The following is a 17,976-nucleotide window of genomic DNA, read 5'->3' as shown; positions in this document are numbered from 1 at the left end:
CAAATTTCTTAACCCAAGGTAATATTTCTGGGTTAGTGGAGTCTGTAACCTGAAGCGTATGTAACCCAAGGTACCACTGTAGATCTGGAATGTCACAGCTTTGATCCCAAGGTCCCCCCCCCCCCCCGGTTCATTTTACTGAAAATGCATTCCTCCTTCTCTGCCAACCATCAAAATGGATGTTTAAGGTGGTTAAGCAGATCAGAGCCCTAGCATTATCTGGGACAATTAAATTAATTGGTATGATTACAGGTACTCGCTGTTACTATAGCCTCACCCTTGCCTGCTGGCCGGATGGCAATTGTGTTACAGAGCTGCACAATCAGTCCTGCGGTTCAAGCATGTTGCATGCAGACTAAACCTTGACAGTCTATTGTTTTACAAAGCCAAACTGATTTGTCAGATTAGTATCGCATTATGGAGCCGCAGGACCTAAAGGTGTCTCGCATTGTGGCGTCTTAAGACCCAGCTATTGGATTGACTGTTTGTGGTGATATTTTTACTGGCCAGGTTAAAATTGAGTGTAAGGGAATATGGAGCAATTAATCCCCTCACCCAGAAGACCAAAGTTAAGAATGAGGCGCTTCTAAAACAAAGTTGAAACTTTGTTTACACTTGATGGTTTACCACTGCAAGGTGCAATACTTTGTTTCAAGCAGATACAGAGATACTGTATTAAATATCTGAATGCAACACTTTCAACCTGTCAGATATTTTTTTTCTTTGTAGGATGGCTATTCTTCTACACCATAAAACCTTCTAGCCCCTTCCTATGATCTCAGCCTTCCCCCCTCAGGTAGACTGAATCTTGTCTGCCCACTTACAGATGTGCTATCAGCTTCCTCTAGCTGATAAACCCCGTGAGACTCCACTTAAGATAGCCAGAGACCCTTTCTGTCTATACAAAGTCCCTGACTCCATACCTAGGTCCCTGTCTAACCCACATACAATCCCTGCCTGTTTGCTGTTGGATACTCCCCGTCCCTATTTGATGGTTAATTTCCCTCTCTGATTAGCTGATCTGTATGCCAGCACCAATTGGTTGCTGGGTCACAAGGCAGATCTGAGGCCTGTCTGTCACACACGCCTTCAAGCAATTTGATATGGGAGCTCTCTTGGCTGAACCATGCAAGTCATTATCGAAGCTTCAGACAAAGCAAAGATGAGTTTCAGTGACTTTAAAATAGGAGGGCATTTTCCTGGTGTTTCTCTTCAGTTGAGGTAACCTGATCTAAACAGGTTTGTCTGGAGTTGTGGATGCCCAATATTAAAGTTTTCATTTAAAAATCTGTTGTGTGATTTCCACTGTCCCCCCACTTCTATGGCTAGTCAAACGTATTCTGACATTATTTTACATTATGCTTTGAGAAATACAGGCAACAAAAACATGAGGATGCTGCTTGCAAGACGCAGTTTACGTTGCTTACAATGTTTGGTTTCAGGATCTTTTAGAATTGGAATTACCAACCCTTTGGGGGACAACAGGTCCATATTTGAGAAAGGTCTGTGGGTGCCAGTCACAAAATGACTTCCAACAGTGTCTTAGTTCAACATAAAAAATACACAAAGTACAATATAGTGAGATCATATAGACATTTATTGAAAGAAGACCAGCTCACTATGTCAGAATGCACTGTTGTGGTACTGAAGGCTACAAACCAATGCCTTGGTGTGGGGCCATCTGAACATGTATTAAGAATCCTTAAATGTTTTTTCCCATGTATATTGGTTGGGAGTACAGCAACGCGAGCAAAAGCTCAGAAATCAGAAGGAAAAGAAACCCAGATTTTTAATTACTAGAGTCCCAATTTTTAGAAAGTAGTAACTGGAACATCCACAAATTAAAATATAAACATTGCAGACTAGAGAATCGTAACTACACCTAGAATAATGTCAACTCAACCTCATCTACATGGAGTATACATACTGCTTTAAAACACACCAGCTGTGGTCTTGCATTGGAGATTATGCTGCAGTCCATAAGATCTATGCCTTGCAGCAGGTGTTACTACTGAAGGACGCCAGTAAAGAATCAGAACCCAGCTGTTTTGGACACTGAAGATGCTGACCAAAAAGTAAAATCTATTTGCATATCAACGAACTTATCATTGAGAATCAAGTATGATGCTATTTCCCCTTTTTAAAAGCACATGGCTAGTAGATGAAACAAAAAATTCCTTCCAGTAGCACCTTAAAGACCAACTAAGTTAGTTCTAGGTATGAGCTTTCGTGTGCATGCACACGAAAGCTCATACCTAGAACTAACTTAGTTGGTCTTTAAGGTGCTACTGGAAGGAATTTTTTGTTTTGACTATGGCAGACCAACACGGCTACCTATCTGTGGCTAGTAGATGGTTTTAGCTGTTACTTTCTAAAAAGCACCCATCTCAGACACGTTTGCAGCTGGCATGGAACACACATATCAGGACTGGCCAGGAAGTATGTCTGGGATTGAATCCAGCTTCTTGAAAATCCTAGGTTTTTCTTAACGGGTTTTTAAAAACTTATTATTAAATGATTTACTGTGAATTTCCATTCTGTCAGTGATAGAGAAGTGGTCAGGAATGTGTTAACTCATGTGCTCCTTCGAAAGGCAGGGCTTAAAAATCTTCGATCATCAGATCATCATTGCTTAAGGAGTCTGCAAAACTCCTTAAGAAACTCTTGACAGCCCTTTAGAACAACCTCATGCTCAGAGGGCGGAGCAGAGAAAGAGAATAAGAGGCATTGTATAATGCCATAATTAATTAACGATTAACTGATGTTGATCTTTGAGAATGCATCTGGCCAGTACATTACAGTGTCAGCCAGTACTGTACATTTTTTAAGGTAATTTCAAAGTGCTGTTGCTTATCTTTAAAGCCCTACACAGCTTGGGACCCATGGAAACCTGAAGCCACAGCTGTTCTCATGTCACCCTGCCCATGCACTGTCATTTTTGGAAGCTGGGTGCCCCCACCAGAAGTCAGTGGCAGACTGGCCACCTTATTGGTGCCCATTTGGTTATCTTTCAATGACAGAACACCACCTCATTCATTCAAACTTTTTAGCTTTACTACTACTACTACCACCACCATCACTACCATTATACTGCTGGTGGGCTGGATAGTTCAGATCCTCCATCAATTCTTCCCATGTAAACTTGCTTAAGAAGCATGAGTGAAGAGCAAAATTCTTTTTAAAAAAGCAAGCAGCCTACAAGACAGGTCAAAGACTAATTGCAGGCAATTGCGAACCAACTGGCATTCTCCAGCAACAAAGCACTGGGTGAGAATGACTGTTTCCCCTTCACGAAAACGAAGTGGACCTGGTTTGCACATCTTATCAAACCAGCCTTCTCCCATTTACTACCCTGCAATTGCTCTGGACTACAACTCCCACAACCTAGCCATGCACTGCTACCCTGGCTTGGGCTGTTGGGAGTTGTAGCACCTGGAAACCACCAAGGTTGGAGGGCTGCATTTAACCATGGTTAAAACAAGCTATTGTTTAATATATATGAGTAGCATGCTAAAGCACACGAAAAGTGTTGATGCTTTACTCCTTACCTGCAGGGGAAAATTCCAGAATTTTATTTGTGTTGCCTAAACCCCGGCTTGTGCTTATGGGGAAACAGACCACAGGTTCACACAAGGTCATGACAAGCCTAACTGGCTTCCTTCCAAGCAGGAGAGGAGCAAAGCACCTATGATTTCAGCAGCATCGACCCAGAGACTGCTTGTCCACATTTAATTACATTTTCCTTTAGCCAGAGTTTAATGTGATCTGCAAACCAGGCCTGTACAATGCCTGATTTATTGTTGTTAAGAAAGGCAGTCAGGTGTACAAGCAGTGAATCATCCCTGGAATAAGAGCTCTCATTCTACTTGCCTGACATCGTGTGGTTAGCAAACCAACTGAAGCAGCCTCATACCAGAGGATTTTGGCAGATACTTCCTAGTTAGTTCATAGTGACACACCCAGCATGGGAAAACACTTTCCCTTGTCTACAGAACATAGAAGGGCTCTTGCACTCTTTCTGAAAGAACCGATGACTAGGTGGTAGTCTAAAATAAACACCACAAACAATATAGAAGCCCCAGTGAAACTAAGCTGTGCTAGGTCACTGTCTCAAAAGAAGACCATGTTACCTTCAGCTGCATTATGACAGAAACACAGGTAAGTGTAATAAACAAACAAGCCGACCATAGATTGCCATTCAATAGACAACGGAAGCAAGCCTGGGAAAATAGCCACGCCCTAAAGACTATTTTGTATCCAACAGAAAGACTACTTCCTTTCTATTACCCAGCTGTTTCATTGGCCAAAATGTAACAGAAAGGGAACACACCTTGGGAGGGAAAAAAGGCTTTATTTCAGAGTTTAAATGGCTAGCAATATAAGCACAAAGCTTGTCTTCAAATTTTGATTTGTGCTTTTGCAACCCCTAGGGATACTCAGTTAATGATTTTTTTTTCTTCCTCCAGCACTGCAGTATGGGGCAAAAATGCAGTGGAGTGACCAGTGCAGAACAAATCGACCAACCAAGATGATGAGTCCACTGCTCTTTCTGCTGGCGTGCGGAGAATGACTGGCGAGATGCTGAATCAACACACAGCTGCCACCCTGGCTAAGGAAGCTGCACTGATTGCCAGTGCCATGCATGCTTCATGGAGATGGCTCTGGGTTGTTCCAAAGGAACTGCCTGGCACAAGGCCCAGAAGAAAAAGGAGCTACAGAAGAAGCGGTTCACATGAATGAGGGCAACATCTGTGGCAAGGAACACCCAACTGCAGCTGGCTTCTTCCATGTAGAGAAAAGTGGCAGTCCTTGTGGAAAAAATTCGTAGGAAAACAACGTTGCTTTTCAAAGGAGGAATCCCCTTTTGTTATAATGCAAGTTGCACTAGCTCAACTATTTTTTTCTCCAGCAGATTATAGGAGCCCAGAGGGTGCACACTGTGTCAGCACAGTCTACGGCCTTGGATCCACTTCTCAGTCCTTGTGCTTCTTCTTATGATGCTTCTTCTTTCTTCGCTTTTGGGATGCACTAGCTTTTTCAGTCCGTTTTGCTTTCTTCCTTGATGGCTGAAAATCACCAGCATCTGACTCACCACTGTCAGAATCCCCCAGTTCAGAAGGAGTTTTGCTCTTGTGTTTCTTTTTTCTCTTTTTTTCCTGTTAGAGAGAATACATTAGTGTGTGTAAGCTTTTCTGTTGGAGAGCATTAGGAAAGGATTCCCTAAAAGCCGGTTCACATGTAATACTACGAAGAACTATGGCTTAGTGCTAGCTAGCAAACGGGCATGTTCCTTAAGGGTAGATTGGAGCCGTTGAGCTTTTCACCCAGTACTGATGCTGAGTAGCTAAACCTGCATGTTTGCTAATACGCGCCAAGCAATTATTTGGCTTAATGCTATATGCAAACTGGCCCTGCTACTCACTGATCCAAGCTGCATTTTGCAGCAACAGTATTTGCAAAAACTGAACAGAAACCTAAAAAGAAGTCAGATACAGAGCTCCTAGCCCTTCTTAAGATGGTAAAGCAGCAACAATTGTCAAAATACAAAGTGCTAAGATGAAAAAGGAGCAGCACTTATTTATTACCAAGATTTATATCCCACCTTTCTATAAAATATCCAAGGCAGGATAAGAATACAGAAACTATAAGAATAAAATCGAGGAAAAAGTGAAGGTACAACAGGTAACTATGGGGGAGTTAGCCGGGTTTTTGCCCTGGTTGACGCCTTCAGAGGAGCGTCACTGAGGCTCCCAGCCTCTGTGTGTGTGCACGCACACATGCCAAATCGGGTCTTTGTCTTGGGTCACATAAAGCCTAGTTTTGCCCTTGGATAAGAAAATTAAACATCCTAAGCACAGGACTTGCCGTTCGCATGATCGGCGGTTCAAATCCCCGCAGCGGGGTGAGCTCCCGTCTTTCGGTCCCAGCTCCTGCCCACCTAGCAGTTCGAAAGCACCTTTAAGTGCAAGTAGATAAATAGGTACCGCTTTATAGCAGGAAGGTAAACAGCATTTCCGTGTGCTGCGCTAGTGCTGGCTCGCCAGAGCACTTCGTCACGTGGGCCACGTGACCCGGAAGTGTCTCCGGACAGCGCTGGCCCCCGGCCTCTTAAGTGAGATGGGCGCACAACCCTAGAGTCGGACACAACTGGCCCATACGGGCAGGGGTACCTTTTACCTTTAAGCACAGAGCACCAAATATTTTTTACTCTTTAAGTATGTTTAGATAGGCCTTTGGGGGAAAAAGAGCTTTTAAAAAAGTGCAAAGGCCCACTCCCTATAGACACTGGGATTCAAATGGACTTACTTTTATGTACAAGATTGCTGACATCATTGTAACTGGCAGCTTGCTGAGCTTGTGCTCAATGAATGTGGCAACAGAACTGTTACCTGTACTCAATCCTGTCAGCCAATCTTTTACCTTTTTTCTCTTCTTCACAAAATCTTCAGATTTATGTGCCTTCTTTTCTTCTTCTGGAGGGATTTCTTCTTCCTCTGGAATCAGAGTATACTTGGTCCCTCCTGGCTGCACGAAGCAATCTTTTGCAAAATGACCTACAGCACAATGTTAAAAAAAATTATTCTCCTCTTTTCAGAATGCTAGCACACCTGGACTACTTCTGGGCGGCGTAGTGGTTAGAGTGCTGAAGGGGTAAAACGCGATATAAACGCGTCAATCAAACAAACAAACAAACTAACTAAAACTAAAACAAACCTTGTTGGTTACCACCTCTCTGCCCCTACCGTGTTTTCTACTACCTTAAAGTAACACAGCAGTATTCATCTTTTCTAGCTACAGAAAGTTTTGCCATTATGGCCTGTAGTTCCTGAAACTGCAAGAGGCCATTCCCTGTATCCTCAGTCTTTGAAGGCTGCAAAGCAAGCTTGTGTTGGCTATACTGGAGCAGGAGGTAAGAGTTCTACCTACAGCATGCCTGGGAACTGCTGATTTCCACATCCACTCATGCTGGTATTTGTGACTGAGGACTTTATTACTTTTATACACACACAAATACATAATTTCATTTGTATGCCACCTTTCCACCATTCAAACCATGCTCAAGGCAGCTTACAACATAAAAACCACCATAAAAACAATTAACAAAAATAGTCACAGACAATAAATATTAAAAATACAAACCAAACTGAAAAATTTCCAAATAAATCACAACAAAACCTAAAGTATACAAAGAACCAATGGCAACAACTCTCCCCCAAACAAAACACCCCAGCCCTTTGGCATAAGGTATATTTGCAAGTATAATTTATATAAATAGGGATGTTGCTGCCAAGTTTGATGGATGAGCAGACTTGACTACCCCAAAACTCAGTTAGAAAAAAGTGGTCCAGGTCTCACTTGTGCTGTAAAAACACCCCCTAAATATTTCTAACATTCATAGCTTCACAATTAAGTTTGAAGATGCTGTGAACAATATTTCAAAACTTTGCTGCCCTTGCTGCATTATTATTAAACAAACAATTCTCCCACCCTTTGACAAAAAAAGTACACCCCACCCCTTTTCTACCCTCCCAACAGCCCTGTGAGATAGATTAGGTTGAGATACAGTAGCTGAACCATGGCCACCAAGCGAGAGCTACAGGGATGAGTTATTATTTGAACCCTAGTAACTCAGTTAGAAAGAAGTGGCCCAGTTCTCATTTGTGCTGTAAAAACACAAAGGTAAGACCCAATACCTTAAAGATTATGGCAGCATGACACAAATGTTTAAAATAAATAAATAAATAGGAATTTGACCTCAACATGTTAGGATATTTCCATTCCACCTTAAAAGGGAGCAGGATGTTTGTGTCACAGCCTGCGTATTTCCTGTTCGCAGGATGTTTCTGTTGTGTCTTTGCTTTCGTTTTTCTCTGTGCCTGAGACATTGAAGCAGGCAGTCATGTATTTTTCTTTGTTCTGACCAACGCTGAATAAAATTGTAAATAATGCTCTCCTGAGTGCATCTTTCGCTGTGCATTATCTGCTGATAGAGCGTGCATCAGCTCTGGAATGTGGCAAGCTATTTCTGGAGCTCGTGTCGCTAATTGAATGATACTGTGTTGTCTACGGGAGATCAATGGACGTCCGGAATTGACTTGGGGGCCATGATAGACTTTGTCTCCCTGGCAGTATCCCAACACAACATACCTGGACAGCCACACTTTTTGCAAACTGTGTTTAAGACTGCTTCTAGAGTGATCTTCTGGCTGGTGTAGTCTTTGAATGAGCCTTTCTTCCGTGCATCTTGACTGTGTGGAGACATAAAAGATTTCAGTCACAGACAAAACCAGTTGTTTTGAGATGTAATCCTAGTTGAAGCCAATAGCAAAATTCTAAGGAGCTTTATGTCAGAAATTAAGTTAGATATTTTTAAACATGGACTGCAGCTTTGGGGAAGCACCAATCAATGTGTCTTCCAGGGGACCCATATAAATCAATGTGGACAGGGTGCTCTCCCCAGCCAATTGGAACAAGCAGGATTCATGCAACAATGGCACCCTGTGCAAAGCACATCCTTGCTCCCTGCCTTTTGCTTCTCATGTGGTCTATTTTGAAGCAATTGGGAATAGCAGGTCTCCTTTTCTTTGTGTGTGGCTTTTTGACAGAGGGGAGCTTATGGCTATCCGAATTTTTTTTGGGGGGGGGGGTTCTGTATCTTTGGGAAGAGGAGATACCTCAGGGCAGATGCAGGTTACCTTCCAGGATACATGAAAAAAGATAGTTCTGCCCGGCAACAGAGGCTCTGCTCCAGCGAACTATACAGCATTTAATTTTAAATTATTTTTCCTAGGACAAGAATGAAAGCAAGGTAAGCTAATCAGACATCATCTTGCGGTAGCTGAACCAATGAAAGTTCTGCGGCTGCCCCTGTGTCTTCATTGGTCCAACAACCCCAAGGCAGAATCTACTTCCGGGTTAGCGCCATCGTCTAATGGCGGATTCCCTCCGAGCTCCGGAGGGAATCGGTTCAGTAGGGATCGGGTTCTACCGCGCCGGCGACGCGGGGACCCTTAAAAACCACAGGCGCGGATGCCTGTGGACGTGGTGACTCGGTGGGCACCATCAGCGCCCTCCCGACCCACAAAGGAGCCTTTTTAAAGACTACGGAACGGGGGCTGGGGAGCGGTGCGGTGCTGAGAGTCCTCTGCTTCCCCTGCTGAGCGAAGCCGCATGCCATGGACGGAGAGCGCTGACTTTTTCCTTTGAACATTCGGATTAAAAGCAACAACCCGTGAGTAATACGGAAATTGGACTCCAAAAAGATCTCTTTTCTTTAAATTCGGTACAACCGGGGGAAGTGTAAAAAGGAAGTCCGCCCCCCCCCCCCGCCTTACAGACAATCTAAAGCAAGGACTAGAGAGCTAAAGTTGAGAGAAGCATCTTTGTCCCTTGCGGAAAAAAATTATTAATTTCATGATTGAACACTACATTAATTTTGCTGGAGGATAAGAGCTGGTTTGGAAAGTTAAAGTGTAACCCCCCGGGACCCGGGAGTGATCAGTGAGAGAGCCTGTTGAAAAGATATGGACTTTGACAGCTGTCAAACTAGCTGTCAAAGCTGGGAAATAAAAGGAAACGTTGTTTCTGGTGATTCTGCCGGTTAGATTTTTTGTAATTTGGATACAAATTTGCTGGTAAAAATAAAAATAAGTTACATTGGACTTTTGGATTGGTACTGGAAAGATACTAAGTAAATAAAATCCCCCTAGAGGGGAGTCTTGGAACATTGTAAGAAATGGCTTTAAGTGGAAAAATACTGACTGAACTGAATAGGACATTTCATCTCCTGGGAGAGCTCCAGGAATTACAGGGAGAGATCAAGGACCAGGCTAATATTTTGTCTATAAGAGTGACAACATTGAATGAAGCAGTAAACAAACTTGCTGGAACAGGACAAGACTTTGATGTGGAGCCAAAAGACCTTGAAGTTGGAACAGAAATTGCTGCAGCTGGGCAGACAAATGAGGATTTGCTGGAAAATTTGGTGGAAAATGAAGATGAAGCTATAATGTTGTGGAAGACCAAGGCAGATCAGAAGCCTGTTAGCACAAGCGAGATCAAGATGGAAGTTGGAGCTTTTGGGACATACAGTTTTAAAAAACTCAAAGGACTAAATTTGAGCTCCACTTTTAAATCTAGAGATTGGCTTGGAAGAAAATTGGTCATTATTGGGACAGATCTTCCTCGAGAGATGGTGTTGAACACAAAAGATGGTCAAAAAATCCAGCAGAGTGAAATGGAAAGAGTTTTAGGAGCCTCAGAAGTTTGGGATCCAGGCTGAGAATTGATGGATTGATGGATACTGATTTGGGGATCAAACCGGGAATGGGAGGGTGGGATTTGGGAATCCAAAAGGTGTTTAAATATAGTTGGCTAAGTTCTCTTTTTTTTTCTTTTTATAAATTTCCTGATTTTTATGGAATGTAGGGAAATTGTGGAAGGGAAATTTGGGTCGACTTTAGGAAAAAGGTTTAAGATTAACTTAAATTTGGGTGTCTTTTTCTTTTCTTTTTTTTCCTTAAAAATTAATTAAAGAACTTGTTGGACAGATAACACAAATTGGAATGCAAGAAGGGGAGGGGGAGGAGGTCTCAGAAATAAGGTGAAAGAAGATAAGGTCTTTTAAATATTATGTGTTTCTTTTTTAACTGTTTTTCTTTTTTCTTTTTTTTGGATATTTTTTGTGTCTTTTAATTTTTGTCTTTTGCTTTGTTATTATATGGAAAATTTCAATAAATATTAGTTTAAAAAAAAAAACCCCAAGGCAGAATCTGAATGGCTCTCCTCACTGTCACTCTTGCCCTGGGGGAAATCAATAAAAAGGATTCCAACTTGCTGGAATGTTGGCTGCTGTCAGAGTGCAATCACCACATCCTGTCCTGCTGGCTGCTGCTTGGTCTCTCGGGTCATTTGGAGCCACCTGGGCTGCAAAGTCACAGATATGCACCCAGAAATTTGGCCCTAGCAGCACCACTGCCCATTGGGATACAGCAAGGATGGGGAAACCATGGCCTCCTGATATTGTTGGAATATAACTTCCATCATCCCTGGCCACTGCTCATGCTGATAGGGTGGGGTGGGAGTTACAGTCCAACATCTGGAGGGCCACACATCCTGGGGATAAAGGGGGAAATGAAAGAATAAAAAAAGTCCATACCCCCACAAAAGTGCAACATATTTTGCTTACTCGAGAGTCACATTGTTGGGGTCCAGGTCCTTTCCAGTTCCTTGATTAACAACCTTCATCGAAAGAGACAATTTTAACTTCTCATCTGTCTTCTGAAAGACAAGAAAATATTCTTTTGATTTTTGGGGGGGGTCAGACCTCAAGGAACAAACCAGGGGTTTGTGATGATGAACATTCTACCCAGAAGGGAAAACACGCTAACCAAAGAGTCATCACGGCTAGTACTGCACCTCCTGTTTTCCTACCGGGCCTCTCATCATTAATTCAACGTAAATGCATAAACGCAACATCAGCCATTGACAGGACTGTGGGGTACTTTCTTCAAAGTAAAAAGTTGATCAGTGTTGTCAGGGTTTCAGGGACAGAGAGCGAGGGGGAGGGGTCCCAGGGTGACGAGGAAGAGGACGACGATGACCCGAGGTTGTCAGTGAGTCCGTCAAGTGAATCCGAGGATTCCCAAAAGGGAGCCCCCCTGGTCAGGCCAAGGGGCAGTAGAGAGGGAAGCAGTCAGAAGCAGGGGAACGAAGAGGGAATCCCCAGTGGGGGTTGGAGATCGGGACCGGCCTCTCCGTCGGAACGGAGTGAAGGGGGTGGAGTTACCAGTGTGTCACAAAGAGCAGAACAGGGAGCAGAGAGGGGAAGGAGTTCGGAGCAGAACATCCTGCCGGAAGGGGAGGAGTGTAGTACCGAGAGTAGCGTAACGGTCGAAAGGAAGGTCAGAGGCAACGTACGCACGCCAAGTTCAAATGTGGAGGCGCGCGGAAATGAGGAGAGCCCTGAGGAGGAGCCTGGTCCCAAAGCACGAAGGAGGGGGGAGCAGGCGTCAGAAGACTCAGCCTCGGGGGAGTCCCGAAGGGAGGGAGCACAGGGGGGCAGGAAGACCCTGCGGAAAAGGAAGGAGAGGAAAAGGTGGAGCAGTACAAGCCTCTTAAGCTGGTGCAGGGGCGGGACTGACTCAGAGGGGACTTCAAACATCTAAGGGTAAAAGATGCTGAGCCACGGAGCTTGGATGTAACGACAACAATGTTCTTCAATAAAACCTTTTGTATATAACTTGGACTGGATTTTGGTCTCTTGTGAGCTGGGACCTCGGGTGGCTCTGACAAGTGTGTACTTCTTTCTTAACATAAACCTTCATGTAATTTGTTGAAGTGCAAAATCCTATTTTACAATCCCCTCAGAAACGGAACAGAAATGTTTACCTCTTTTCCTATAAGTTTCACCCACACTTTTTCTCCCACATCCACCAACTCTGAGGGTTGGTCCACCCTGCAGTGTGACATGTGACTTTTGTGTACGAGGCCTAAGAAGAAGTATGACAGAGAAAAAAAGTTTGTTAAGTACTGTTCTTTGACAGATGAAATGAACAGAAATGTCTTAAGAATCCTAATGGGTTAACACTGTATTTTGATTTCTAATCTTTTACTATAAAAAACCAAAACACTATTTAATACAACTGATAGAGATCCAAACCTTGTTTCCTTGTTCCTGGAATTTTAATGAATGCTCCATATTCTGTCACAGAAGCAACCTGTAAAGAAAATAACAATCATTTGTCAAAAAGGGTTGGCATTCTACTTCCCTATAGTAACTTTTCATCTAATCCAGTATTGTCTACTGTGACACTGGCTGAACAAAGTTTCAGGAAGAGGTTTTTCTCATCAATGGCTATCTGACCTCTTTACCTAGACATGGCAGGAACTGAACTTGGGGTGTCTATGTGCAGGTATGGCCCCTCCCCATCTCATTCCATGTTGTACATTTCAAAAGCAGTCTACTATTTAGACTGCAATCTGATGTATTAATACAAGTCTAACTGAAGTCAGTGGGGCTTACTTCCAAGAAGAGATACCCAGGTTTGCACTATGAGTTATAAATTATAAGGTATCAAACCAAAAATAGCCACTGAGACATTTGAAACCTGAATACCTGGTCTCAAGGAAGCCTGCCAAAATCCAACCCTTGTATTTAAGCACCAGGCCGGCAGTAATGAGTGACAATGAGATTGCATGCAGGCAACTACATGGAATTCTGTGTGCATGTGTGCAGACTAGCAGAGGAGGAAAAGAGCACTCTGTTTCACCTCTGAGATCAGAATAGTAACTAAGCAAGCTTTTGAAGAATGGAAGGCCCCACCTCCATAACCATCATAAAAATTCAGCAAGCTGCTGCAGGAAGGATTGAGCTCTCCATTCCTCTTCTGTCAGACCCCAGCAGGGTACCAAAACATTTTACAGGGTATAAACTTATGGGCTCATTTACAAGGCTGCAAAAGGAACAATTCCCTATTTCAGATATATCCTACAAAAGTCTATGGATTTTTTCAGGAGTAAAAAGATAACATTAAGAGGAATTATGTTAAGAGGAATATTAAGACTATTAATTCCTATTTACTCAGACATAAGTTCCTTGTCCAGGCTTGCAGCTTTTTTACTACTTTTCCTTTTTTTCCAGTTGCCAAATTATAAAGCGTAAAGCTTTCCAAAACTGATATAAGCACATATGTAAAACATATAAATTCATGTAGAAAATCGCGATAGCTAAAAAAAAATAAAATACTTAGGAATTTGGATGACAACAAAAAATATAAACCTGTACAAGGGCAACTATGAGGTGGTATGGAAAGAAACTAAGAAAGATATGGATATATGGAGCAGACTAAAATTGTCATTATTAGGCAGAATCTCTGTGATAAAAATGAATATACTACCTAGACTGTTATTTTTATTTCAAGCAATACCAGTGGTAAAAGGGATAAGCCAATTTAAGGATTGGCAAAAAAAATTAGCGAAATTTGTCTGGCAGGGGAAAAGGCCAAGGATAAAAACGAAGATACTAGTAGAGAAGAAAGAGAGAGGAGGTTTTGATTTACCAGACCTGACTTTATATTATGAAGCTTCGTGCTTGGTATGGTTAAAAGATTGGCTGACTTTAGAAAACACTGACCTATTAGATCTAGAGGGCCACGACAATAGATACGGTTGGCATTCGTAGCTATGGTACAACAAAGTAAAGGTACATAAAGGTTTTCTAAACCATGTGATTAGGAAATCTTTATATGAAGTATGGGATCGGAATAAAAACCTCCTGGAAAGAAAGACACCGTGGTGGATATCAACAATTGAGGTGCTGACAACAAAAAAGTAAACATGGAAGGGGAAAGAGTAACATATGAGGATATTACTAGGAAAACAGACCAAGGGATAAAGTTCAAACCATATGACCAAATTGAAAAGATGTTAACAGGGTGGCTGCAATACCACCAGATCAGTGACTTATTAAAGGAAGATAAAAATCGAAATGGGTTCGAAGATAAAAAATCGAAATTCCAAATTGAGTTAATAGACTGTAAAGATAAAATTTTATCAAGAATGTATAGTTTATTGCTAGAATGGCATACAAAAGATGAAGAAGTAAAGGAATCAATGATAAAATGGGCAATTGATATTGGGCATAACATTGAATTGGATCCGTGGAAAAGATTATGGAAGGAGGGTTTGAGATTTACAGGATGCATGGCTTTAAAGGAAAAGTGGCTAAAAATGATGTATAGATGGCATTTGACGCCAGTAAAATTAGCTAAAATGTATAGGAAAAAAGAAAGAAAATGTTGGAAATGTAAAAAGGCAGATGGGGACTATTTCCATATGTGGTGGACCTGTGATAAGGTAAAAAAAAATTGGGAATCAATTTATAATAAACTCAAAAAAATATTTAGATATACTTTCCCCAAAAGACCAGAAGCGTGTCTATTAGGCTTAATAGGAACAGAAATTAAAATAGAAGATAAAAATTTGTTCATGTATGCTACAGCTGCCGCGAGGACCCTTCTGGACCAAAGATGGAAAGTACAAGATATACCAACTATTCAGGAGTGGCAGGCGAAGTTGACAGAATATGCAGAACTTGCCAAACTGTCAGGGAGGATCCGGGACCAGGGAGATCAAAGATACCAAAATAACTGGAGTAAATTTATTGAATATTTAAAGAAGAATTGTAAAGAGGTCAAGACACTAGCAGGATTGACATAATACCTCCAATGTATAATAGTACTAATATGAGAATGATGTGCGTGATGGAAAGAGGATAAATATAACAGTTGTGGGGAGGGAGGGGGGTCGCGACTCGGCAGAGTCAAAGGGACTGTATGGTGCTATTACAATTTGTTGGAAAAGAATATGTAAGGAAAACAATAAAAATTCACTTGGGGAAAAAAATTCATGTAGAAAAGGGAAAAGGAAAATTGCAAAATCTGATATATAAGGTCACTTATTTGAATAAGTTCATGATGAGATTACCTTCTCTTATATTTGCATGCATTTATCTACTATCATTTTTTATTTATTTTCATTATTAGTAATAATATTCTCCCTTCCCCAAAGTCAATTTAATCATGTGTATGGTTATATCACATCTCAATTTTTAACAATCAATTTCAAAAATATTTGTCTATATTAAATAGCATTTATTTTTCTGCCAGGAACATATAGCTTTTCATTATGGTATTATATTTCGCTTAAAAGCACATGATGCTTCATTATTTCATTTGCTTTTTCATTCTGGTAAGTTATATAAAAGCTCAACTTTTCAATAACATTATTATCCTGCTGTCCCATCTGCCTTACATTAATGATATTAGTTAATTTAACTATTTGGGCAATGTTTAATTAGCCAGTCTTGCTATTTGGGGGTCTTCTGCTTTTACCATGTTTCTGCTAGTTATTTGAGCTACAGTTGATAGATGAATGATAACTTTCTGACCTTCTTGCACATCTAATGCTTTAATATGCACAAATAGTGCTAAACACGGGTCATTTGATATTCTTACTTTTTTCAGGCATTTGTTCTGAATATATTTTAAATCTGGGCTGTGTCCAAAAGACAATTTAAATAGTTCAATCTAATGCAGACACAAATATTTCAAAGCTCATTACATTCTGAAAAGAAACAGTTTTAGCACATACCTCTCCTTGGAAAATATCATAAAGTTCTGGAATTACTTCCATTGCCTTAAATTATGAGAAGTTCCCACAAATTTCCTGGCCAGATTTTTCATTATCCCTTGGAAGCATAAATTTCTTTCGCTGAAATGCAATCAAAGACACTCACTCAAATACTATTTTCCAAATTATTTAGGCAGTACCCAGATGTTTTAAAGTGCTTCTCCTTCAGTCATTATTAGCAGCACCCTAGTACAGTGGTGCCTTGGTTTAAGAACAGATTAGTTTATGAATAACTTGGATTAAGAATGCTGCAAACCTGGAAGTAGGTGTTTTGGTTTGTGAACTTTGCCTTGGAAGCAGAACATGTTCCGCTTCCTGTTGAGTGTGTTCTATTTGTAAATTGAGTCCCCCACTGCTATGGGAAAGCACGCCTTGGTTTAAGAACACTTTGGTTTAAGAACAGATTTCTGGAACGGATTAAGTTTGTAAACCAAGGTACCACTGTACCTAAAATGCTCAATAATTCACAAAATCACAAATGTAACCATGTGGAAACACTGTTCCTTTTACAAGGTATATTCCAAGCACAATTCAAAGCGTTGGTGCTGGCCTCTAAAGTCTAAATGGCCTCAGCCCAGGAGTGTCTCCACCCCCATCATTCAGCCCTGAGATCCTTCTCCGAGGGTCTTCTGCTTGTTCCCTCACTGTGAAAAGCGAAGTTACAGGGAACCAGGCAGCGGGGGGACTTCTTGGTAGTGGTGCCCTCCCTGTGGAATGCCTTCCCTTCAGCTGTCAATGAGATAAAAGAATTACTCAACTTTTAGAAGACATCCCTGTATTGGGAGGTTTTTAATGCTTGATGTTTTCATTATGTTTTCAGACATGCTGTAAGCCGCCCAGAGTGACTGGGGAAACCCAGCCAGATGGGAGGGGTATAAATAATAAAGTTACTATTACACACTGCGGTCCTTAGTTAAATTCTTTGTGCGGTTTGAAATGCATCTTCATCACCCCTAGAATTCAAACGCTGAATGTTTACAAATACAGTGGTACCTCATGTTAAGTACTTAATTCGTTCTAGAGGTCTGTTCTTAACCTGAAACTGTTCTTAATCTGAAGCACCACTTTAGTTAATGGGGTTGCCTCCTCCTGCGCCACCGGAGCATGATTTCTGTTCTCATCCTGAAGCACTATTTCTGGGTTAGCGGAGTCTGTAACCTGAAGCGTCTGTAACCTGAAGTGTATGTAACCTGAGGTACCACTGTACTTGTCAGCTAATAATAATAATTTTGGTGGCTGTTCTGTAATGGGAGGAAAACCTTCCATTCCCAGACGTTTCTCCTGCGTGGTGTCATTATAATAAATGTTTATTAGGAGAGATTGCCTCAACTGATTACTGTTGAATGGTCTTGTATGGGTGGATACTGTGAACTATCACTTTCCCCTCAATGATTTTGGGATTCCAGAGGCCATGTAAATAACTCGCCGGATCTGAGCTGGAATCTCGACTCCACCAGGGGAAAAATGATCCGAGTTGTTTTATTTTAGCAGGCCTCCTCCTCCTCCACCTCCATACAGTTACCTGCGTGCAATGCCCATTGAAGACAGTGGGGTCTACTTCCGAGTAGGCCTACGTGGAGCGAAGGCCCGAACCCTCCCTCTTCCATCCCCGCAGCCCTTCCTCCCTCTCCTCCTTCTCTCACCGACTTACCACCTTCGGGAGAGAACGAAAATCCCCAGAGCAACCGCCGTCTCCTTTACCCGTCCCGCTCCGCCTCTCCTCTCCAGCGCCGGCCTCCCACCAATCGGCGAGCGGCATACACGCGAGGTCTAACGTCTGCGCCG

General features: G+C 41.9%; 1 protein-coding gene and 3 long non-coding RNA genes across 7 annotated transcripts in view; 1 reads left to right on the top strand and 3 right to left on the bottom strand.

The window, feature by feature from the left end:
* Positions 1-698, top strand: part of LOC310850008 — a 136,685-nt gene extending 135,987 nt beyond the window's left edge. The window contains exon 2 of the long non-coding RNA XR_014567194.1: positions 71-698. This is a non-coding gene — a long non-coding RNA (uncharacterized lncRNA). The remainder of the gene's footprint in view (positions 1-70) is intronic.
* The window catches only part of LOC310850012, an 88,189-nt gene that overhangs the window by 777 nt on the left and 69,436 nt on the right, over positions 1-17,976 (bottom strand). The gene's annotated exons all lie outside the window — the stretch shown is intronic.
* LOC310849982 lies at positions 1,580-3,981 on the bottom strand. The gene is made up of 2 exons (XR_014567162.1): positions 2,369-3,981; positions 1,580-2,177 (listed from the first exon to the last, which is right to left on the bottom strand). It is a non-coding gene; the product is annotated as an uncharacterized lncRNA (long non-coding RNA).
* Positions 4,332-17,926, bottom strand: ZCCHC17 (zinc finger CCHC-type containing 17). Of its 4 annotated transcripts, none has more exons than XR_014567138.1 (8): positions 17,843-17,926; positions 16,153-16,272; positions 12,662-12,719; positions 12,391-12,491; positions 11,189-11,280; positions 8,149-8,249; positions 6,178-6,554; positions 4,332-5,848 (listed from the first exon to the last, which is right to left on the bottom strand). XR_014567138.1 is itself a non-coding variant. In XM_083750969.1 (8 exons), exons 2-8 carry the CDS (start codon positions 16,192-16,194, stop codon positions 4,974-4,976), a joined length of 825 nt encoding a protein of 274 aa, XP_083607095.1. In that variant the 5' UTR covers positions 16,195-16,272; positions 17,843-17,926; the 3' UTR covers positions 4,332-4,973. The 4 variants fall into 4 exon arrangements, 3 of the variants coding, with proteins under 3 accessions (XP_083607095.1, XP_083607097.1, XP_083607096.1); XM_083750969.1 differs by having other exon boundaries at positions 4,332-5,156; positions 6,307-6,554; XM_083750971.1 differs by having other exon boundaries at positions 4,332-5,156; positions 6,421-6,554.

Source organism: Podarcis gaigeae, assembly GCF_964106915.1.
Source record: "Podarcis gaigeae genome assembly, chromosome: 8".
Taxonomy (NCBI): Eukaryota; Metazoa; Chordata; class Lepidosauria; order Squamata; family Lacertidae; genus Podarcis; species Podarcis gaigeae.
The sequence above is the reverse complement of the archived record's forward strand: the minus strand, read 5'-3'. Positions and strand labels throughout refer to the sequence as shown.